This window comes from Myxine glutinosa, chromosome 1 (assembly GCF_964187855.1).
Source record: "Myxine glutinosa chromosome 1, kmMyxGlut1.1, whole genome shotgun sequence".
NCBI lineage: Eukaryota > Metazoa > Chordata > Myxini > Myxiniformes > Myxinidae > Myxine > Myxine glutinosa.
Window position 1 is genome coordinate 382450330 of NC_136261.1, and position 25347 is coordinate 382475676.

A 25347-nucleotide genomic window follows, 5' to 3' on the forward strand; every position below is an offset into this window, starting at 1 on the left:
TATAGCATCTACTTTCTATCTACTCCGTTGCTCGTTGCTCCGACCACCGTTCCTACAGAAAAAAAGCAAACAAAACAACAACAACGTTAAATTTTGTATGTAAAGTGGCGGCCATTTTGAAAACGGGTGATAACACACATTTAGCTACATCGTTGAATTTGCTATCACATATTTTCTTATTCTAGAGGTAAAAACCTTGTCAAAAATTATTATTAGCCTTACTCCCTCAATTTGGTACCGGTTGACCCCCATAGCTGATAGCCTATGAGGGTAGACACACACCTGTTTCGAGCTTGGTGGAAGGAACTGAGATTGCCTTCAGTTGGATTTGCCTTCCAAGAGGCAAAGGCAAGTTGTTTCAGGGCAACTGCCTCACCACAAGATTCAGTGTACCATGGATGGGAGGAAGGGTAAGACAACTGAAGACAAGATGGGATAAATCTGTGCATGAGAGAGAGAGCAGTTTGCTTTGGAAGAATTCCCAGGATGAGTTGATGTCAGAGGCAGTGGAGATGGGAGACCAATCCAGACAAATTGATGGCTGCTTGAAGATCATGCCAGTTGGCCTGTGAAATGGCAGACTCCTCGACGCCGAGGAGGCTCTCTGAGAAGCTCCAGTTGAACTTTCAGAACTCGAACATCGATCGGAGACATCCGTGGATCGGGATTCGGGAATTATATTTGTTTTGATAAATGATAACGAGATGAAAACGAGTTTGTTTATTAAACGGGGAGATCAGAGAGAAAACGGGTTTAAAATAAACGTTATCATCACATTTAAGGTTTTAAACCCCCCGCGGAATGTTACCTCATTTGGTTATTCTTTCTACAAGAAATAAACTTAAGGTGAAAAACAAGTTGAGAATCGAGATGATGTTATTAACATAACGACGTGCCGTGCTGAGAGATTTAGTGTCCCGTGTTCCTCCGTTAGATGGTGGACATTAAAGATCCCACGGAGCAGGCGAGCTATCGCCGGCATCCGGAATAAAATACAAATTCCTAACCTTTCGCTGAACGTCAGTTCCTAACCGACCGGTTCGTGAAAGATTCCGGTCGAGCTTCCCCGGCCAAACCCAAAGAACTTGGGAATAATTGTGGCGTTTGAAGAAGAAGAGGGACGTTCTTGCTGTGAGCCTTGACTTGAAGTTCTTGAACGGGAGATCACGCTCGCGTTCTACGAGGCTACGTCATCGCGTTTTTCATGACGTCACGGCAGGAAGCGTTTCTCAGTTCAAACGCGGGAAATGTTTCGGTGTTTATCCGGTTCTCAAATTTCATCACCAGGAGAGGTAACGTGTGTGTTCGCAATGGGATCGAGTGATAATGAAGTTATTAGTGATATATGTACAACGATCGAGTTTGGTTCGTTCTGTCATGAAGGAGGGTGGACACTGTAGACCTGTTTAGAGGGTTAAATTGGGAAGACACGTGTTGTCCGCAGGGTGACGGACGGGGGATGTGTTTCGTCAGCAAACGTCAGCTTACTGTTTCGTTTGGGAAGCGGCTCGCTTGGATCTATGGTTTGGTCAATTCAATGGTCGTGATGGTTAGGCCCCGCCGCGGTGGTTTGCTTCGGCACCGCAGTGGTGGTTTGGTTAGGCCCAGCGTGGTGGTTAGGCACCGCAGTGGTGGTTTGGATCGGCCCCGCCGCGGTAGTTTGCTTCGGCACCGCAGTGGTGGTTTGCTTCGGCACCGCAGTGGTGGTTTGGTTAGGCCCCGCGTGGTGGTTAGGCACCGCAGTGGTGGTTTGCTTAGGCCCCGCCGCGGTGGTTTGCTTCGGCACCGCAGTGGTGGTTTGGTTAGGCCCCGCGTGGTGGTTAGGCACCGCAGTGGTGGTTTGGATCGGCCCCGCCGCGGTAGTTTGCTTCGGCACCGCAGTGGTGGTTTGGTTAGGCCCCGCGTGGTGGTTAGGCACCGCAGTGGTGGTTTGGTTAGGCCCCGCGTGGTGGTTAGGCACCGCAGTGGTGGTTTGGATCGGTCCCGCCGCGGTAGTTTGCTTCGGCACCGCAGTGGTGGTTTGCTTAGGCACCGCAGTGGTGGTTTGGTTAGGCCCCGCGTGGTGGTTAGGCACCGCAGTGGTGGTTTGGATCGGCCCCTTGCGAATGTACACGTTATTGGTTCACGAGTTATCGAGTGACCACTATGTGTGTGTGTGTGTGTGTATGTGTGTGTGTGTGTGTGTGTGTGTGTGTGTGTGTGTGTGTGTGTGTGTGTGTGTGTGTGTGTGTGTGTGTGTGTGTGTGTGTGTGTGTGTGTGTGTGTGTGTGTGTGTGTGTGTGTGTGTGTGTGTGTGTGTGTCTCTGTCCGCCTCTGTCCGCAGCATAACTACCCGATGATATCATTCGATCTTGATGAAACTTGGGTGGCAGGTTGGTATCATGATCTAGTTGTGTCCTGCCTCTAGTGGGCGTGTTGCGCCCATTGTGGGCGGAGCGACGCCCGAAAAAGATGTCTTATTAGGGGGTAATCGAGTTCAAGCCACATCTTCTCCGAGGGGTTTGGTGGAATCTGACAGGGGTTTCGGTATTTGGTGAGGCCAATGTCATGTGTCATGTGTCATGTGTCATGTGTCATGCCAATGTCATGTCATGGAGCTCGATGATTATTTTTTTTTTTCATTTCATTTTTCACCGAATTTTCGGTATTGTGTAGCCAACTAACCTCATAACTGATTATACATTATTTTCTATCATTTCAAGGTCAGTAACCTTCGTTTTGACATTTCTGGGCCTGGCCTGTCCGGGCATGTTTCGGTTGGAGTCCGTCCTTTGTCATTGAATACCGCATCGTCGTCTCCTGACTTGTTGTTTCTACTTTTGAACATTTCTATTTTTGTTTATTCATATCTATTAAATTGTATGATTTTCAATTGATATAAACGAAATGTAATTTCCTGCGGAAAAAACAATTTGTTACCTCTGCCACCAAAAGTTGATGGAGGTTGTTTTCACCCCTGTCTGTCTGTTTGTTTGTCCGTTTGTTTGTGAACAAAATATCTCAAAAAGTCGTGCCCGGATTCGGCCGAAATTTGGCAGAGATGTAGCGTGTGTGACTATGACGAAATGATTACATTTTGGTGAAGATCTGGATTCGGATCCGACTACTAGAATTTTTAAAGTGATTCTTCACCATTGGGAGACAGCACCCAAAACTATATAGGCCTATAGCACGATATCTATCTATAATTCCAGTAATCTCTGTGTGTCTGTGTGTGTGTGTGTGTGTGTGTGTGTGTGTGTGTGTGTGTGTGTGTGTGTTTTTGTCTGTGACCGCTGTTTCTCGACAACCACGGGTCCGATCTAATTGAAACTTGCCAGATATATTGCTGGGGACCTGAGGATGTGCCTTTTCAAGGTTTCATATTAATCGGAGAAGTAGTTACCGAGCTATGTCCAAAAAACGATTCAACCAATCAGAGAGCAGCGAGCTATCACGTGTGCCGAACGTGGCGAACAGACTCTGCCTCGGACGGCACATTTGAGAGCGTATTCATTTATTTCACGTTGGCAAACTATGTTGGCGCTATGTTGGCGTTAAACTATGTTTTAAAACTAATTAAAACTAATTTGCGATTCATCGTAACTGCGATATGCGACCTTCCGGACAGTCAAATGAGGACGTCACTTCCGGACTTACGGATAGTCATAGTGACGACGTACTGATGCTGAACGTGGCGAGCAGACGCTGTAAGGTACGATCGATTGTAGTACACGTTTATAATAACTCTGCCGATACAGGCCCGATTAACTGCAGCGCCATCCGAGCTGAGGCGTCGGGGCGATACATTCATTGTACGGTCACATCACGCACTTACGGGCACGCCCATGGGCCCATGGGCACGTCCATGCATGCATGGGCGAAGACATTTTTTTTTTTTTTTTTGGCAAGGAACGGGCACCCACGTACGGGCACGTCCTAGTCTCAAAAAGTTATGGACGGATTTGGACGAAACTTCGTGGAGACGTATTGTGTGTGACAAGGAAGAATCTCCTCCATTTTGGTGAAGATCTGATGATGGATTCGGATATGAGAATTATTTAATTTTTAAGTGATTCTTCACCATTGGGAGATAGGGCTAAAATGATACATTGCAGGATATCTAAAAAAAGTTGTGGAGGATGATTTTGATTTTTCTGGTCTACTCTGGGATACAAAACGTAAACTGTTCACCTGGCGGAGGTATGCGCTCTACTGAGTGCCGTTCTAATTCAATTTTGATTACTGTATTCCATCGTCGCTTTTTCCCACAGACACTTGAGTGGTGAAGTGGTGAAGTTCTTCAGTGGTGAAGAATCACTTTAAAAAGTCTCTGATCCGGATCCGGATTGGAATCTTCACCAAAATTGAATCAAGTCTTTCTTGTAACACACGCAACCTCTCCACTAAGTTTCCTCCAAATCCATCCACAACTTTTTGATATATCCTGCTATATATTGTTTTTGGTCCTATCTCCCAATCGTAAAATAATCACTTGAGACATTCTACTTGCTGGATCCAGATCTTCACCAAAATCTAATCGTTTTGTCCTTGTCACATACGCTACCTCTCTGCCAAATTTCGTCCGAATCCGTCCACAAAGTTTTGAGATATCTTGTTCACAAACAGACAGATGAAAACTCACTCAAAGCGCGACACTTGGCAAAAGAGAACAAAGTAGAATGGCACTCAGCAGAGCATTATTTTGACCTCACAAATAATTGGTGGTGGAATTCAGTGACTGATATGCAAATCGTCTTCAAATTTTGTTAATCAGATGAAAATTGGAAACTTTAGAAACTTGGCCAATGTTGATCTTTTGGACGATGTTGACCTCAAATATAATTGGTTGTTGAATTCAGTTTGCTGATATGCAAATCGTCTTCAAATTTCAAGTCAATCAGATGAAAATTGAGGATTATAGAAATTTGAAAACGTTGTTGACCTTTGGCCTATCTTGAGCTTTTTGCCTATGTTGACTTTTTGGCATATTCTGGTCTCAAAAATAGTTGTTGGTTGATTTCAGTTGGCTGATATGAAAATCCGATTCAAATGTCAAGTCAATCGGATGAAAATTGAGGAGTTTAGAAATTTGGAAAAAGTGGTTGACCTTAGTCCTATGTTGACCTTTTGATCTCAAAATAAATAGGATTCTGTTGGACGACCAACTCTATCATTTGATGAAGATTCGTGCAGATGAGTTTAAAATTGCGACCAGTAGGCAAGTATAAGTGAGTGGACAGACAAACACACACACACACACACACACACACACACACACACACACACACACACACACCTCGTTTTTTCATTTCTGTTCCTCACAATTCTATCCCTCTCTTTCACACACACACACACACACACACACACACACACACACACACACACACACACACACACACACACAATTAATTGTACAGTATCGGTTGTTCCTAAACTTAAATAATTTAAAGGTTTGTTGTAAATGATGTTAATTTTACAACATCCCATGTTCAACTTTATTTAAATTTTAAACCTCAAACATAGTTCCTCCACCTAAAGCAGGAACCTTAACCCGTAAGCAACTGACTAGTTTCCCGACTGCATGAATCATCAGCTGGGCACCGTTCTTCCTTGAGGTTTCAATCCTTTCAGCCCAGGACCTCTCCAAACGGCGGATCCACAACCTCGATCATGTATCCACATCAATGATTGTAAATCAGTGGATCCACAACCTCAGTTGCGTCCAGGCAGTCAGTCAACCCATCAATGCAACATCACTTATTCCAACTTTACTTGCAATAGGATTTAATGTGTTATCATATATTTATAACTTTCCTTACACACTCGATAATAAGAAAATATCATTAAATCATTCACATCTTACCCTTAAACACATCAATCGACCAAACAGCATGACCACACCACCTACCTTTCTATCAAACTCTATTTCGAATGTTCAAACTGTCATATATAACGGTGTTTGGCATGCTGCCGTATCCTAACACACACACACACACACACACACACACACACACACACACACACACACACACACACACACACACACACACACACACACACACACACAAAGTAGAATGATCAACATACTTGTCAAATAAATGTTTCCTTGCCAAGTGACAAACAGATAGGGGTGAAAACATAACCTCCATCCACCTTCGGTGGCGGTTGCGCTAAACGAGGTCTGATTTATTTGAATTTTCTGCTCCTTGTAACCTGGACATTAATGGGTTGAGACTTGAGAAGCTGAGAGAAAGAGACTCATCCAGGTCTAGATGGGATTACGTGGAAGACAGCTAAGCCAAGAAAAGCAAAGGAAGACAATATTGAGTGAAGGAAGCAAAATAAAAGTCCGAAGTCAGAAGCACCTTTAAGTACCTTGATGATAATATGTTTGTCGGACTCCATAAAGCTTTTGAACGACCTTGTTTGGAATATGCTTGCTCGGTGGAGTCAATTGAAGTTAATATATATATATTGGTTCCTTTGGAAATATACAAAACAGAAAAACAAGATTTGTCCACATCCCCAAGAGGCCTCATTTATGATGAAAGACTTGGGAAAACTGAATCTTTCAACTCTAATCTATCGAGGTGCACCTGAATGCATAGACATGGAGACCTTTAAAACAACAACTTATTTTTCGAAAAAATTGTGAGTTATTTGGAAAAAGTGCAAGGGTGCCAATATTTTTGGCCACAACTGTACGAACGGTGACACATCTACTGCACATTAATGATTTAATGCTCTTCACAGAAAATGATGAAATATAACAACAACATGCATTTTAAGGCCATTTTCCCTGCGAGAGCGGGGGTTAGCCTTGCGGGCCCCATGGCAATCTTCTCCATTTTGCCCTATTTCTCCATCTCCCCTTGTTAACCCCTTGCCCCCATTTCTTCTTCCACCACCATCCTCGGTCTTCCCCATCCTCTACTTCCTTCTACATTCATTTCCATCACTCTTCTCAACAAGTCACTTTCATCCTTCCTCAATACATGACCAAACCATCTCAACCTGTTTGTCTTCACAGCATCCATCACAGGCTCTATTCCCATCATCTTTCGCAAATCCACATTTGTCTTCCTCTCTCTCAACGATACTCCACACATTCACCGATCGCATTTCCACCCTTTTTCAACCTTCATTGAGAGAAACCATGCACATCTCACTCTCGCAACCGTTGCCGAGTCTGATCCACCTCTCCACAGAGACCTTAAGGCCTCAGTCACACTGGATCGTACGATTTCTGGATCGTGCGATTGATGGCAATCTGGCCGAGGTACGACCAATCGTCAATGTTTGCTACGCTCTCCATTTGCGATCGCAAACAGCGATTGCTCTTATGACTTATGGTAGGTCATCGTACAATTGGTGGCACGCGTGGTCGTGCGATCACCAACGATTGGAGAAGATCGATCGCAAGATCAATCGTAGGTAATCGTGCGACTAGTGGTGGCGATCAGCGACCGATCGTACGATCAATCGTGGCGACCTGCGACCGCTCATACGATCGATCATGGCGACCTGCGATCACTCGTACGATCAATCATGGCGACCTGCGACCGCTCGCACGATCGATCGCAGCCAGTCGCAGCCAGTCGTGAGTTCGATTCCCGACGCCGCTATAAAATGTCATAAATGTGTTTACGATCCCTCAGATGGACGTTAAACGGACGTCCCGTCTGCCGACGTTTGTTTGTGGACGTTAAAGACCCCAAGGTGTCCTTCGCAAAGAGTAGGCGAGCTATTGCAGGCACCCTCAACAAATTCCAAGTCTTTGCCCTGACTAGTGGAACGTCAGGCCTGGCCAACCGGTTCGTGACATACTCAGACCAAGCTTCCCCCGGCCGACCCCTCGTGGAAGGTGGGCTAATGAAGAAGAAGTCACAGGAAGAAGATCGTGTTGAAGAATAGAATGACATGCTGTATTAAATATTTATTTATATCGTGTTAAAGTTGAAGGATTCTGATGTACAGTCCCATACTCCAGACTGTATGACAAAGACACCGTCCTACCGAAACAGTTTCTTGACAATCGTCACACTGTACTGGTGGTTTGCCATTGCATTCCCAGAAGTATTTCGGACAGGAATTTGTACTTTATTCAGGATGCCGGTGATGGCTCGCCTACTCTTTGTGAAGGACACCGTGGCGTGGGGTCTACCAAGTAACGTCAGCAGACAGGATTCCGGTTTAACGTCGATCCTGGAAATGATGATTCACACTGCCTATGAATCGCCATGATGCCAGTTTATAGCTTGGTTGGGATTCGAACCCAGGGTAGACAGCTTGGAGCCGAGTTTGTGTATCTGCCAGCCCTTGTTTAAGAATTAAGCGATGTAAATCAAAACATCGGACCGAATTTACGAAAGTCGTTTAGCGAGCGTCTTGTGAACACACGTCTAACCCTTAAACTGACAAAAACATTGTTGTACACGCACAGCAAAACACACACCTAACACACGCCTAACACATGCGAATGATATAAAATAATATAATATAATATAATAACATTATATTATAGTGCAGGAGTTGCCGTCAACGTGAAGGCGAGACACTTCTTAGCTTGTTCAAAGCTCCTTTATTCCAACAGAACTAACTCGTGAACGGAACTCATGTATCTTTTATAACACAAAATCACTCGTCAGGGGGCTTGGTTCCAACAACCGAGCACACGCCACGCCCGTGCCATCAATAACCCCACTGGACCCGTGCCTGTGGATTATGTCCCAATGGGGTAACCCCCACATGCCCCCCCTACCCCCCCCCCCAGAATTCACTCGCACGGGCAATGTCAGTTTTCCGGGGGCCTTAACCACCCGGCCGAAACGACTGATGACCCGAGCAGGGACTGTGAGCGGTTTGGCGGTGCGCGGGCCCACCGGGGACTTACCCAACGGCCGCCGTGGGGGTTGAGCCAACCGAGGGGGCTGGTCTAGGTCCAAGTGAGCTGGCTTGAGGTGGGCCGGTTTGCCACCGATGTCGCCATGTTTGCCGCCACGAAAGACTTGTCCCCGGCCTCCAGATCATGGAAAGGCCCATCGTAAAGCGGCCGAAGTGGCCCCCGTTGTGCGTCATGGCGGACAAAGACGTACTCTACTGTATGTAGATCCGGTGGGACATGGGCCTGAGGCAAACCATGTTGAGATGTGGGCAATGGTGCAAACATCTTGGCATTCTCCCGAAGAACCGACCGCTGACGGGCAGTGGACCAGGGGCTTGTGGCGTCAGGAAGGAACTCCCCGGGAACCCGCAGCAGCTGGCCGTAGACGAGGTCTGCGGATGAGGACTGGAGGTCTTACTTAGGGGCTGTCCTGAGGCCCAACATGACACACGGGAGTCTATCGGCCCAACTGTCATCCCGGAGGCTGGCCCTGCGTGCAGCTTTCTTAGAGCGATGGAACCTCTCACACAATCCATTAGCCTGGGGCTGTTATGCAGTGGTGCGATGGAGCTTTACCCCCAACCCCTGGGCAACAACACCCCAGAGCTCTGAAGTGAACTGGGGCCCCCTGTCTGAAGGGAGCGCCAAAACGGGCAACCCAAGTGCCGATGAACGACCGGGCCACATCGGCGGACATTGTAGATGTGAGCAGGATGGCCACTGGCCACCTGGTGGTCCTATCGATCATCATGAGGAGGTGGGTGAATCCCCGCGAGGGGGGGAGGGTCCCTACCAGGTCCACGTTAACATGGTCAAACCGTCGCTCTGGCACTGGGAATGGCGCCAATGGGGCCTGGGTATGACCCTCGAGTGTTGGCACTTGATGCAGGTGTTGGCCGAGTCACGCACATCTTTCCTGAGCCCTTGCCAAACGAACTTCGCCGCCACTAACTTTTGTGACGCCTTCCTGCCCAGGTGAGAAAGACCGTGGACGGCCTCAAACACCAGCCGTCTCCAGCTGGTAGGTATGACGGGCCGAGGCTGTCCCAAAGATACGTCGCACAGTAGCGTGGTGCCCCTGTCCTCGAACGGCACATCGGACAGTCGAATCCCCGTGACCGCCGCCCTGCAGGCCTGGACATCCGGGTCGGAGATCTGTTCGGCCGCCATGCGGGCATAGTCGATGCCAAGGTGAACCGCGCCAGCGATGGACCAGGAGAGACAATCGGCGACCGTATTGCCCTTCCCAGCAACATGTTGGATGTCCATCGTGAACTCGGAAACGAAGGAGAGATGGTGTTGTTGACGGGCAGACCACGGCTCCGAGACCTTGGCCATGGCAAAAACCAGTGGCTTGTGGTCCACAAACGCCATGAACGGGCGGCTTCCAACAGGTGATGGAAGTTTTGGATAGCTAGGTAGAGGCCTAGGAGCTCACGATCGATTGGTACTGTATTTTTGCTCGTTAGGGCAGAGCTGCCGGCTAAAAAAAAGCAAGCGGCTGCCATGCCCCGTTGACCCACTGCTCGTGTACGGCACCAACCGCGTAGTCCGAAGCATCCGTGGTGAGAGAAATCGGTGCATCGGGGGACGGATGTGCCAGCATGGTTGTGCTGGCGAGGGCCAGTTTGGCATCCGTGAAAGCCTTGGCCATCTCCTCGGTCCAGTCAATGGCGCGTTTGGTGGGCTTGCACTTGAGGGCCTCATAAAGGGGCCGCATCAGCTGGGCCGCACGGGGCACGAAACGATGGTAAAAGTTCACCATGCCCAAAAACTCCTGCAAGGCTCTGATGGTGAGGGGCACAGACAACTCTTCACAGCCTCCACTTTGGACGGCAGTGGGACGGCCCCCTCCCTCGTGATGCGGTGGCCGAGAAAGTCAATTGAGGCCACCCCGAACAAGCACTTGGCTGGGTTAATGATCAGGCCGTGCTGACTGAGGCGCTCAAAGAGCGCTCGGAGGTTAAGCATGTGCTCCGTCCTGGAAGCGCTGGTGATGAGGATATCGTCCAGGTAGACGAACAGAAACGGCAAATCCCCCAACACGCTGTCCATCAGGCGCTGGAAAGCCTGGGCCGTGTTCTTGAGCCCAAAAGGCATACGGAGGAATTAGAAAAGCCCGAACGGTGTAATCACCGCAGTCTTAGGAACGTCCTGCGGCCGAACGGGGACCTGGTGGTAACCACGAACGAGGTCCACCTTAGAAAATAAAACTTTACCGTCCAAGTGGGCAGAAAAATCCTGGATGTGCGGGATTGGGTAGCGGTCGGGGGTAGTGGCGTCGTTCAGGTGGCGATAATCCCCGCACGGCCGCCAACCGCCACCCGGCTTCAGCGCAATGTGGAGAGGCGAGGCCCACGGGCTGTCAGAATGTCGCACGATGCCAAGACGCTCCAACGTGTCGAACTCCACCTTTGCGATGGCGAGTTTCGCTGGGTCGAGGCGTCGAGCCTGGGCGTAGATAGGCGGGCCGGTGGTCGGAATGTGATGCTCCACCCCGTGTCTGATGACAACGGCCAAAAAGCTGGGCCGTGTAAGGGCAGGGAACTCGGTGAGGAGGCGGGCGAACTCATCAGAGGTCAAGAGCGTGCATGCAAGCCGCGTCGAGGCAGACCCGCTCGGCGAGCATGGAAGAGAACTGAATGTCTCTGCATTAATGAGCCGCCGATTTTTCACATCCACCAATAGGCCGTTGGCGCAGAGGAAATCAGCACCCAGCAAGGGGGTGGACACCCTCGCCGTGACAAAATCACATGTAAACTGCTGCCCGCCAAAGCACAGTGCCACGGTCTGTTTGCCAAAAGTCTGAATAGCACTGCCGTTGGCGGCTTCCAGGGTGGGCCCGTGACTCCCGGCCTCCCGGTCCAATGCCGACGCAGGTAGAACGCTCACCTGGGCACCTGTGTCGCAGGGGAAATGACGTCCGGAGTCGGTGTCCGAAATGAACAACAAACTGCCCGAACGGTCGACGCTCATGGCAGTTAACGAGCGCCGGCCACCCCGTTTCCCGACTCGCTGAAGCTGCAGGGTGGCCGGCATGACTTGGCCTTGGGCCCAAACCTTGCATGGTAAAAGCACAAGCCTGGGGCCTTCCGCCGCTGGGCCGCAATGGCGGCCGCCACAGTGTCCGCCTGCTCGACGGGGCCGGGGTCCCATGCAGCCGCACTACATTGCTGTCTGGCAGAGAAAAACTTGTCTGCTTCCTTGGCCAGGGCGCGGAAATCCATAACAGGCGAGTTGGCCAAGGCTGTCCATACCTGTCCTGGCAGCTGCTGCAGGAACAGCTCCCTGAAGAGGAAACATGGCCGGTGGCTGCCCAGGAGAGACAACATGTGGTCAATCAGCCCCGACGGCTTTGAGTCGCCCAGCCCGGGCAGAGAAAGAAGCTGGCGGGCGCGCTCGGCCTCAGTGAGTTCGAAGATTTCGAGCAGCAGCGTCTTTAGCGTCTCGTACTTGCCGCCCTCCGGAGGATCCTGGAGAAGGCTCGCCACCCTGGTCGCAGTGGAGCCGCTGAGCGCAGACACGACATAATACTTCGTGTCGTCGGCAGAAATGCTCCGAAGGGTGAACTGGGCCGCAGTTTGTCATTCCCAAAACTCCTGCAGTTTAATCGAAACTGCGCTTGTCGCCATGTTCGTTTGAAGCCCCCGAGAACGTTCGGGAGCAAGACGGGGTCACCAATGTCGGAGTTGCGGACAACGAGAGGGCGAGACACTTCTTAGCTTGTTCAAAGCTCCTTTATTCCACCAGAACTCATGCATATTTTATAACACAAAATCACTCGTCAGGGGGCGTGGCTCTAATAACCGAGCACACGCCACGCCCATGCCATCAATAACCCCACTGGACCCGTGCCTGTGGATTATGTCCCAATGGGGTAACCCCCACAATAGTATAATGGTCCAAATATACTGGTCTGCGAGCTAAAGACTGGTGGTACCACCAATCGTAAGGTCGTGCAACCAGTCGTGACTGGTCGCATAACCGATCTTGAGGTCGTACGACAGGTGGCACCACCAATCGTCAGGTGGCAGGACCAGTAGCATGACCCATCGTGCGACTACTTGACCCGTGATCATGCACGACTGGTGGTGCGTCCATGCGCGACTGGTGGTACGACCATGTAAGACCTGTCTACGACCTCTTACGATTTGGAATCGCAGGTCAGAAGTTTTGAACATGACCATCGACCTTGAGGCGACTGATTTTTCTCTGGTGATCACCCACGACCTCTGCGACCAGTCGCGCGCTCTTTCTACGATTTGCCCGCGATTCACAAAATTTTCAGTCGCAGCTAGGTCGTAACCTGGTTGCAAACCCGGTGTGACTGGGGCTAAAGATGCTCAATAAACGTGACAAGGTGAAGATCATTTGCAGCCTGATGCTCCTGTAAACAGAAGACACTCTATGAAACTGCCAAGTGATCTCCTGCATCAAAGTTTCTTGTATAACTTTATTACCCTCGCCTGAGGAGAGGGTATTGCATTTGAGTCAGTTTGTCTGTCTGTCTGTTTGTTTGTCCGCACAGAATAAATATGATTTTCTCTGCAACCGTTGGTCCGATGGACAGGAAATTTTCATCATAGGTGTAACTCCACCTGTGGAATTTTTTCTACATTTTTTTTTTAACCCGTTGAGTACGGATGATGTCCAGTGCTGCAACACGCGAAAAAGTTTTGTGTACGGATGACGTTGCTGCATGTCATCAACTATACCTATAAATAGATCGTCAGTACGTGGTTGCATTCCCGTACCAAAATGCCAAATTAATCCCATACCGGGGGTATTTTATCAAAAAAGATCCTGTACTCAAAGGGTTAATGATAATTATGACGTCATAGGTCACGTGGTTTGGCCGCTGTCTTGGAAAAACCAAAAAACTTTGCACCTCTTTGAGACAAGTTGAGACATGGCTCAGTGTAAAGAACTCTCCATGGGGAATAAAATATTGTTACGGATCCGGGCGACGGCACTACCGTTAGCAAGGGGGGGTTAATCCCCTTGTCTTGTTAAGCTGGCCGTCCGACCGGTCCTGGGGGTATGACGTCACTCCCGGTCAGCGCTGAATAGGGTAGTAGGCCAATTCTTCCTATGACCTAAGTACCAGCGCCTTCCGGTAAGCGAGGAAATACTCCCGCCCGGGCCGCAGCGTGATAGATGGATTGCGCCGAGCGAAGCGAGCTGCGACGCGGGCCGTTAACAAAGGACTAAACCCGATTATAAGCAGTTCTGCCGAAATTGCGCCACAGGTACTCAATTGGGAAATCACTAAAGCGATCGGATGAGAATGAAACCAATAATAAGAAGGAACAGGTATTTATTAATTAACTATACAAAACAAAAGAAAGAGAAGGAACGAAAGCAATCTGAAGAAGAAGAAGACACAGCGCAAATCCTTAAACAGTCTTACTTAAACCCACAGGACAATACAGACAGACTCACACTAATAGGGAATTGCAGGCAGGAATGGCTGGAGGAGATGGTTCAGGTGGGACAATAGGGCTGGTAGGTTTGGCAGGGTACAGCAAGCAGGTCCGCTCCAGCTCCACGCTCCGGGCTGGAAGCGAGCAGCCGGCGGCTCCACGTATTCAGCTTTACACAGCAGGGGCTTCCTACAGCAGCTCCGCGCAGCTCATCTCTCCTGCCTTCTCACCGACTCCCGTGCTCCCTCACTCCTCTCTTCATCTGCTGCCTCTCCTCACTCATCTCTTCATCTGCTGCCTCTCCTCACTCATCTCTTCATCTGCTGCCTCTCACTCATCTGCATAAGCAGTCCCTCGCAGTCCCTTTTATTGGCCTTGGCCGTATCAAGCCGCCGGCCCCGCTGACACGCCTACCGGTGGGCTCACCTCGGCGATGGTTGGTTGGTAAGGGCTCTCTGACTCCACCTTTGATGACGAGGTGGTTTCCAAGCCTGTGATCCGGCGGCTCCTCCCCCCTTCTTCTCCGATCTTGGCCTCGTGTGCAATGGAGTTTTGGGGCGTGGTGCCAACGAAAACAGCCCAATGCAACGGCGACGAACGCCAACAAAAACAGCCCAATGCAATGGCGAAGAACGCCGCCGAAAACAGCCCAATGCAACGGTGACGAACGCCGCCTTACTGGCACTTTGAAGAGACGATTGGGGCACTGAAAGGGACCTATCTTATTTGATTGATGCAACGTAGACTCGTAGAGTCAACTATTGGAAACGCAGCCTTACCTGGAACACATAATAATGACATAACTATGGAGAGGTCCTAAAGTGTCCTACGTGTTGTACATGGACTAACTAAGGTGCAATCTTTAATTAACAGCCAATTAAGGGGACATGTACACAGGGGTCATTTATAAGGGAATTTACTACTAAATTTACATGTGAAGGTTCTAAAAACCGTAACATGTTAATGATGATGTCATAGGTGCCTCCATTATGACATCATAATTCGACAAGTACAAAACTTCATCCGATCAAGATGAAACTTCTTGAGGGTCATGTAGGCATAAATTGGTGGAGAAAAAAAAAATGATGTCATCGGTCATGTGGTACGGCCACGATATTTGTTTTAACCCGAGCCTTAAAAACCACTGAAAACACATCCTGGCGAGGGTCTGCACTCTCTGATTACTCTTTCTTGTTGTTCTTGTGTAGGAGCTTGTGGGAAGCATTGGAGAACGTTGACCTTTCCACACCAGAGGCAAGGTGTTGGAGACAGATATGCAGATATCTGGAAGATATGCAGAATCACTTAGTAATTTATTTAGCTTATTCAAAATTATTAATTCGTTGTTATTAATTTATTTAAGGTATTATTAAATTTCCTTCAATCCTGGCAAATCTTTCTCTCCCTCACCCTCTCTGAAAGTACCATCTGGCATTCTGGCATCCTCTTCCCCCTCACATTTCGAATGTTGGGATTTGGCGATTATTCTTGCTCTTTCCTGTGCAAATACGCTCATTGAATTTCCAAAGAAACTTCACTTTCCGACAGTGTTCAAACTATCTGATGATACAAACGGTCTTCCTTTAAATCTTCAATACAGGTGACTCAGTATTACCAGGTGACTCGGGTCTTCCTTCAAACATGAACTGCATTCCCACCAACAAGTTCCAGAGGAATGTTGTTGTTCCGTCTGATTTCTTAAAACTGGTTTCTTATTTATTACCTGAATGTTATTGATATGGGGAAACTGTCTGCATATTAGCATATCTGTGGCATGGATTACATCTGAGCACAAATACTGCTAGTGCTTCATACACCTCACCTGTGCTTGTTGGTATGGCCTTCTCAAGATTGAATGTATTCATCCTAAAATTGCTGAATTCGAAGTCAGATTTTACATATTCGAAGTCAGGCCCAGATTTTACATTAATATCTTAACTTTTGAATGTTTTAGATGTGGCCAAATCAACATTCACATCAACATGTAATACAATTACAGTATTAAAACGCGGCGTTACGCGCGCTGCTTGCGAGCAAGGAGGAAGCGGACAAGCGGTAACTTATAAGCGTCTTTATTTCAGGAGCTCACTGTAACACAAGCGCGCTCCGCGCTGCGCACCCCGTGTATATCCTCAGGCCACGCCTACCCCTCGGGCGTGGCCGCCGCCCACTTGGTGCGCGGAATGATGTCACCACGCCAGTGGGCTTTCGTGTCCGCCACACGCGCCCCCCCAGAATTCCCGCACACCTGGAGGGCCAGTTTGCGAGGCAAACGGATGACCCGGCCGAAGCGCCCCCTGGCGATCGGCGGCGTCCGGGGTGCAGGGATGCCAGGTTGGATGCCCCTGGCTGCCCCTGGGATGGGTGCAGGACCGGGGGGGGGCGGGGCTGGGCGGTGCCGGGGGTCCGCCCACAGGGGGGCGGCCCCGACGCGCGGGTCGGGCCACTGGCGGTGGATGGTCCACGTCGAGGTGGGCCGGCTTGAGGCAGTCTACAGAAACGCGGTCAGGAGTACCCCTGATGTCCAGGGTGAAGTGCTTCGCCCCGGTCTCCAGCACGCAGAAAGGCCCGTCGTACGGGGGCCGCAGTGGTGTCCGGTGGGCATCGTGGCGGACGAAGACGTACTCCGCCGTGCGAAGCTCCGGGGCGACATGCGTCGGTGGGTGCTCGTGGCATGCCGTTGGCACCGGGGCGAACCTCTGGGCGGTCTCTTGCAGAGCAGAGCGGAGCGCTGCTGTGCCGCGGACCATGGTGCCGTGGAGTCGGGGAGGAACTCGCCCGGCACCCGCAGCGGTTGCCCGAAGACCAACTCCGCCGCGGATGTGCGCAGGTCCTCCTTGGGCGCCGTCCGGAGGCCCAGCAGGAACCAGGGGAGCCTGTCGACCCAGCCGCCGTCGCGGAGGGTGGCCCGGAGCGCGGCCTTCAATGAGCGGTTAAATCGCTCACACAGGCCGTTAGCCTGGGGGTGGTAGGCCGTGGTTCGGTGCAGCCGGACCCCGAGCCCCTGCGCAACCGCCCCCCAGAGCTTCGAGGTGAACAAGGGGCCACGGTCGGACGAGATGTCTGAGGGGGCGCCGAACCGGGCGACCCAGGTGGCGATGAAAGCCTGCGCGACGTCTGCCGCCGTCGTCGACGCCAAGGGCACGGCGTCCGGCCACCGGGTGGTGCAGTCCACCATGGTGAGGACGTGGGTGAAACCCCGCGAGGGGGGCAGAGGTCCCACCAGGTCCACGTGGACGTGGTCAAACCGGCGTTCCGGCACCGTGAACGGGGCCAACGGGGCCTGGGTGTGCCGGTGCACCTTGGCGCGCTGGCACGCGAGGCACGTCCTGGCCCAGCCGCGGACGGCCTTCCGGAGGCCATGCCAGACGAACTTGTCGGCGAACAACCTTTGGGAGGCCCTCGCGCCCGGGTGGGACAGGCCGTGGATGGCGTCAAACACCTGGCGCTGCCAGCCCGCGGGCACGATGGGGCGAGGCCGCCCGAGGGAGACGTCGCACAAGAGGGCCGCGCCTGCGCCGTCGAACGGCACCTCGGTGACGCGGAGGCCCGTGACGGTGGTCCGCAAGGCCTGGACGTCGGGGTCAGCGGCCTGGTCCGCTGCCATCCGGGCATAGTCGATGCCGAGGTGGACTGCTTGGGCGACGGCCCGGGAAAGGCAATCCGCCACCGGGTTGTCCTTCCCCGTGACGTGCCGGATGTCCGTCGTGTACTCGGACACGGCTGAGAGGTGACGCTGCTGCCGGGCCGACTACGGCTCGGTGACCTTGCCCATCGCGAAGATCAGCGGCTTGTGGTCGACGAAGGCCGTGAACGCATGGCCCTCGAGCAGATGGCGGAAGTGCCTGACCGCCAAGTGAAGCCCGAGGAACTCGCGGTCGAAGGTACTGTAACGGCGTTCGGGCGGGCGAAGCTGCCGGCTAAAGAACGCCAGCGGTTGCCAAGCTCCACGCACCCATTGCTCATGCACCGCGCCCACCGCGTAGTCCGAGGCGTCGGTGGTGAGGGCGATCGGTGCATCGGGCGCCGGGTGCGCGAGCATGGTGGCGTTAGCCAAGGCGAGCTTCGCGCCCGTGAACGCCGTGTCCATCTGCTCGGTCCAGGTAACGTCGCCTTCACCCGGCTTACCTCGGAGAGCTTCGTGCAGGGGGCGCAGGAGCAGGGCGATACGGGGCAGGAACCGATGGTAAAAGTTCACCATGCCCAGGAACTCCTGCAGCCCTCTGATCGTGTGGGGGCACGGAAACCCCTTCACCGCCTCCACCTTGGCCGGCAGAGGGACGGCTCCGTGCCTGGTGACACGGTGCCCCAGAAAATCGATTACGGCGACGCCGAACCGGCACTTTGCAGGGTTCACAATCAGGCCATGCTGGCCCAGGCGTTCAAAGAGTGTGCGGAGGTGGCGTAGGTGCTCTTCGCGGGACGCGCTGGCGACGAGGATATCGTCCAGGTAGACATAGACAAAATCCAAGTCACACAGGACGCTGTCCATCAGTCGCTGGAACGCCTGAGCCGCATTCTTCAGACCGAAGGGCATCCGCAGGAACTCGAAGAGTCGGAATGGCGTGATGACCGCCATCTTCGGGACGTCCTCCGGCCTGACGGGGACCTGATGGTAGCCGCGTATGAGGTCCACCTTCGAGAAGAAGGACATGCCCGCCAAACGGGCGGAAAAGTCCTGAATGTGGGGGACGGGGTAGCGGTCGGGAGTGGTGGCGTCATTGAGACGGCGATAGTCCCCGCACGGTCGCCATCCCCCTCCGGGCTTCGGCACGATGTGCAGCGGCGACGCCCAAGCACTCTCCGAGCGCCGAACGATGCCGAGTCGCTCCAGGGTAGCGAACTCCGCTTTGGCCACCGCCAGCTTCGTCGGCTCGAGGCGGCGTGCCCGGGCATAGACCGGTGGCCCGACGGTGGGGATGTGATGGGCCACCCCGTGCTTGACGGCCCCCGCCGAGAAGGTGGGCCACGTGAGGGCCGGGAAGCCGGCGAAGAGGCGGGTGAATTCGTCCGCTGCCGGAAGCGTACAGATCAACGTGGCCGGAACCGAACCGTTCGGCAAGCTGCTTGGCAAGCCGCTAGGCGAGCCGCTCGTTGAGTTGCTAGACGAGCTGGGCAGCGCACAAGCGAGCGAGCTGAACGTCTCGGCCTGGACAAGACGTCTATGCTTTATATCGACCAGGAGCCCATTAGCGCACAGGAAGTCCGCGCCAAGCAGTGCCATGGGCACGTCGGCGGTGACGAACGTCCATCGGAAAACCTGCCCTCCGAACCACAGAGAGGCAGCGTTTTCTGTACGTTCGGATGGGCGTCCCGTTCGCGGCAAGCAGCGCGGGGCCCCCGCCCACGGCGTGCTTGTCTGACGTACTGGCGGGAATGACACTCACCTGCGCTCCCGTGTTGCACAGGTAACGGCGCCCGGATAAGGTGTCCGTTATGAACAGCAGGCTGCTCGAACGGCCGGCACTCATTGCCGCTATTGAGCGCCGGCCCGGGCGTTTCCCGACCTGTTGAAGGAGCATGGCGGATGACACTGCCGAGCCTCGTGGCCGAACTTGGCGTGGAACCAGCACCAGGTGGTGGAGCTGGAGGAGTGCAGCTGGCTCCGTCAGGCCGGTGGAGTTGGCGGTTTTCCCCGCGGTGGTGGTTTTCGCCACGGCGTTGAGTGGGGCGTGGCGGCGGTCACGAGGTGCATATCAGCATGCTGCGTATGCTGTGTAAGCTGATGCTGTGGATCAGCATCATCAGCCTCGAGGTCCGTGACGGCCGCACCGACTCTCGCCCGCGTGTCCGAAGCCGCGAGGTACCTGTCCGCCTCGGCTGCCAATGCTCGGGGTTCCGTTAGCACGGTCCCGGCCAACGCGAGGCGAACCTGCGCTGGAAGTTGGCGACGGAAAAGCGCCCGGAATAGAGAACCGGGGGCTTCGTCGCCCAACAGTGGCAGCATATGGTCCATCCGGACCGACGGGCACGTGTCGCCGAGCTCGGGGAGATCCAGGAGGCGGTCGGCCCGTGCGTCGTCCGTGAGGCCGAACGTGGTTAGGAGTAGCCGCTTGAGTGCCTCGTACTTGTGGCCGTCCGGTGGGTGGCGAAGGACGGACACAACTCGAGCAGCCGTGCCGGGCCCGAGCGAGGCGACGACATGGCAGTAGCGCGTGTCGTCGCCGGTGAGGCGCCGAAGCTGAAATTGGGCTTCGGCTTGGACGAACCAGACTTCGGCCTGGGCCTCCCAAAATTCGGGAAGTTTAATCGACATTGCGTTGTTGGCCATGGCAATGGTGTCGTGTGTGGAAGGATCGCTCCGGCAGATCCAACGTCGAGGGTCACCAGTAAAACGCGGCGTTACGCGCGCTGTTTGCGAGCAAGGAGGAAGCGGACAAGCGGTAACTTATAAGCGTCTTTATTTCAGGAGCTCACTGTATCACTAGCGCGCTCCGGGCTGCGCACCCCGTGTATATCCTCAGGCCACGCCTACCCCTCGGGTGTGGCCGCTGCCCACTTGGTGCGCGGAATGATGTCACCATGCCAGTGGGCTTTCGTGTCCGCCACAGTATTGTCTTAAGACATGCAATTTTGTTTTAATGGGGGTCACATTGTGTCTTCGTGTGTGGTGAAAGTTTAAAGTACTACAACTGATTTAAACATAAGATAATGCCTCAAGTACAGAGGCACTTCACGTATCAGCACTTTGTCAGATCAAGGTACTCAGCATGGAGCAAACATCAGGAAGAGTGGGATGTTTTTTGCCTCTAAAGGTTCACGCACCATGTCCGCTCAAGTTGGCTCTGAGAAGGATTCCTGTCATGTGCAACCGGAATTGGAACAGCCGACTGTGCTTGCGTGTGGAATGGATGTTGAGGAGCCGGAAGGATTTCCCAAGATTCTGAAGATAAAAATAGAGGATGTAAACTCCTTTGGTCTGGCAGAGGAGCAAACTGACCAGCCGAATGGTGAGTTGTGTGAATCACTTCTGATGATATCTGTGTATGTTTGGTGCCCTTTTTTGTTTACTTGATAGAGGCTCCTGAAAGACCTAGAGCAGAATAGAAGGGAATAAAATGGAAAGAGGAAACAACAACATCAGAGTCCAAGTGAGAGTGAGATGAAGGGGAGGGGACATGGACGAATGGGGGTGAACAACAACAACAACAACATGCATTTTAAGGCCATTTTCCCTGCTCGAGCGGGGGTTAGCCTTGCGGTCCCCATGACAATCTTCTCCATTTTGCCCTATTTTCTGCATCTCTCCTTGTTAACCCCCTTGCCCGCATTTCTTCTTCCACCATCATTAGCCAAGTCTTTCTCGGTCTTCCCCGTCCTCTACTTCCTTCTACATTCATTTCCATCACTCTTCTCAACCAGTCACTTTCATCCTTCCTCAACACATGACCAAACCATCTCAACCTGTTCCTCTTCACAGCATCAATCACAGGCAATATTCCCATCATCTTTCGCAATTCATGATTTGTCTTCCTCTCTCTCAACGATACTCCGCACATCCATCGAACCATTCGCATTTCCAACCTTTCCAGCCTTCGTTGCTGCTCTCTACGTTCATTACCCATGTCTCGCTCATTCTCGCAGTTCCCGAAACTTCTTCCATGCACATCTCACTCGAGCAACCGTTGCCGAGTCTGATCCACCTTCTCCATTCAGCATGTCTCCGAGGTAGCAAAATGTTTTCACACCTTCCAGCTTCACGCCGTTTCCAAGATCCAACTCAACATTTCCTCCATCTGCAGCTCCCTCTGTGCACACCTTACATTTGAATGTAGCTGCCACACTGGTAAATGACCCTCTCAGACCACTACATTTTTGATGAACCCACTCAGCGCACATTGTACATTGAATGGAGTTCACTCCGACACCCTTCCTGCACACAGCACCTGGCCACTTCCCAGTTCTTTCCACCTCACCACATGCTTTACCACTTGCCATCACCTTCGTCTTTCCGATATTCACCTTCAGACCTTTTGTCTCCATACATTCCTTCCACTTGTTCATCTTTTCCTTCAGTCCATCCATACTTTCCGCAATCAACACCAGATCATCTGCATACAACAACTCCCACGGTAAACCCTCCTTTACGTTCTGAGCCAGCACCTCCATCACAGCTACAAATAGTAGTGGACTTAGTACCGACCCCTGATGCACTCCCACCTTCACCTCAAACTCACCAATGTTCCCTTCCTTCGTCCTTATAGCTGTGCACGCTCTTTTGTACATTGCCATCACTACTCTGATCAACCATTCCTCCACTCCTAACTTCCTCAATGCCCATGTCAATACTTTGCGTGGAACCCTATCAAATGCTTTCTCCAGATCAACAAACCCAAAAAAACAACTTCTTCCTCTTCTCCATGTACTTCTCCTGCAACTGCTTCACAATGAAAAGCGCATCTGTCGTTCCTCTTCCTGGCATAAATCCAAACTGCATTTCGTCAATCTTCACTTTCTTCGTTATCCTCCTCTCCATGGGGTGAACAAGCTGTGAAGAAGTTGAAGGAAACGCAGAAAGAAGAGGAAGGGGAAAGTGTGGATGATGAAACCAATCGACGAACAAACGAAAAGTGGAAGAGAAAAGATGTGAAAGAAGGAGAGGTGAAAATAAGTGAGGTGAGATTGGGTGGGGGGTGGGGTAGGTGAAATCATAATCACATGGAAAAGGGGAATACTTTGAAATGGGGTCACTGGGGGTGGAAAATATCATAGTTGGATGGAGGATGATCTGAGATTGTGATGAACAGCTGTCTTGAAGTCTTCTGAGGGGAGGAGGGAAGAATGAGATTGAAGAGAATGTGGAAGTTGTTTCCACAGGTGGTTAAAAAATGGGAATGGGAATGAGAGAGAAGGTGAACAGTTTTCCTTTTTTGGGGGAGTTTCACCAGAAGGGGGTTTCTGATGGATGTGTTCTCTGCAGAACTGCAGAAACCTCCAAGGCAGGGGTGGGGGCAACTCACGGAAGGAGCAGACCAGAAAGGAGACAGGATAAGAAAGAGACACCATGAACCTGGCTGTGCAGTGAATGTGAAAGGCCCCCTTGCCTAGACTAGACTAGACTAGACTAGACTAGACTTGCCTAGCCTAGACTCAGCTTCATCCTGGAAGATTCCAACTATCATGAGGCCTTGGTTCCACAGCGTCCAGCTGAACAAGGTGTGAGTGAGGTAGGGGTGCCAGCCCATAGTGGTTGCTGTGCATATGAACGAGTTGCTGTGTATTTTGAGCTGTGGTTCCATCCTCCGATGTGAGACAATTACCTCTTGAGGCCAACTGTCCACACTGAAACGAAAGGACCACTGAAACGAACGTGTGGTGAAATTGGCAAAACAACAACATTGTGGTGGATTATTCATGCATTATTCACATTCATCTCTGCTCGGTGTCTTGGAGATAATTATTCTCCAACAGTCTTGTCGCCCGTTTGGGAGTCCGAGTCCATTACAATTCACATGTTTTAAAAGCCAATTGATATCTCTCACCTGTCACTGGAGGAAACGACCAATCAGCTCTCACCTCATCAATCATCCCCAGTTGTGACTATCACTAGATAGTTGTTCAACACGAGGCCCTTCTCGTCAAAGAAGGCTGGATAAAGTAACCAAGAAAAGCTATGCAACACAAGGCCTTTGCTGTTTCAAACTCTATTCGAGTTCTTGCACAGCTGCAGGCATTTCTAAGTAGCACAAGTATGAAAACCCCAACTCGACGAGCTCAAAATCCGCTACTGTTCATCACTTATTGGCGAATCGTCAGCAATAGCTTAGACGAACACTGTTCTGTGGAGGAACTCAGGTCATTCAATGCTTATTAGTCCCCTACCGGTGTACACCGGAGGGGACTATAGGTTTGCACGCCGTCCCTCCGTCCTTCAGTCTGTCAGTCCGTCACGCAAAGAACAGTTTTCCAGACTTCTTTTTCTAAACGCTTCATGCTAATGATTTCAAACTTGGCACATCGTTTCCTCATGATAAGTTACAGATCAAGTTCGAACTTCACGACGTTTCGATCATTTTTGACAAAGTTATGGCACTTTGAACTTTGGGAATTCTGATAATTCTGATGATCCTTAACTCAGTGCCATTTTAAGTTTTAATTTCCTTTAAAAAAGATTTTCTCTGCAATAATAGGACCGATTGAGATCAAATTTTCACCATAGGAGGGACTCGGTCTGTAGAATATTTTAATGGTAATTATGACGTCACAGCTCACGTGGTTCTGGCGCCATATTGTTTTTCGTGAAAACATGAAAACCACTTTTTCTCTGCAACGGCTGAACAGATCGAGGCCAAACTTTGCAGGCAGAATCGCATACCCATGACGAACAAAGAAGTCAGCCAGCATGACGTCATGCATCACATGGTTTCAGAGTTATGACGTTTTAAAGCATGAACCTTTAAAACCGAGCCCCTCCCTCATTTTTGATTCAATCGAGGGGAAACTTCACAGAGCTGTTCCGCATGTCAGTCTACTAAAATGTCCTTTTGGAATTTGCGATAGCTCACATGGTTTGGCAGATATCGTTCATTAAACGAAAATATTTAATTAAAAAAATGGATATCTCTTGAATCGCTTTATTGATCGACGTAAAACTTCATACTGTAGTAGACGTCATGAAGAGTAACAAGTGTGCAAAATTTCAAAATTATTGGATGGACGGTCTGGAAGCTAGAAGTTATTGCGTGAAGAAGAAGAGGCGTCAAGTGCGCGGATTTAATTATTTATCACGTGTGCAGACTGAAAGCATCGTTGGACACGACCTGTCGCGGTCATTTTAACCTCAAATAAAATTCTAATTTAAGATTTGTCAATAGCTGAGGTATATTAAACAAATAAAACAGATTTGGTCAAATTCTGACTTTTTAAACTCGATCGCATTTGACAGAGTTGTGACAAGCTGAGGAAGAAGAAACCTCGCATTGGCTTCTCCAATGTGCCATAAAAAAATGGATATCTCTTGAATCGCTAGTACCTCAGACCGTGAGTTGGTAATAATCTATCTATAATTCCAGTAATCTCTGTACGTTTGTACGTTTGTACGTCTGTACGTCTGTACGT

At 51.1% G+C, this 25347-nt stretch overlaps 1 protein-coding gene across 2 annotated transcripts in view; it reads left to right on the forward strand.

The window, feature by feature from the left end:
- Positions 1-1201: 1201 nt before the first annotated feature.
- The window catches only part of LOC137415987 (uncharacterized), a 35640-nt gene continuing 11494 nt past the window's right edge, over positions 1202-25347 (forward strand). The window contains exons 1-2 of one of the 2 annotated variants that reach the window (XM_078770237.1): positions 1202-1292; positions 21045-21239. In XM_078770237.1, coding sequence (XP_078626363.1) covers positions 1205-1292; positions 21045-21239 — 283 coding nt within the window. In that variant the 5' untranslated portion in view covers positions 1202-1204. The remainder of the gene's footprint in view (positions 1293-21044; positions 21240-25347) is intronic. The other variant, XM_078770238.1, reaches the window with a different exon arrangement.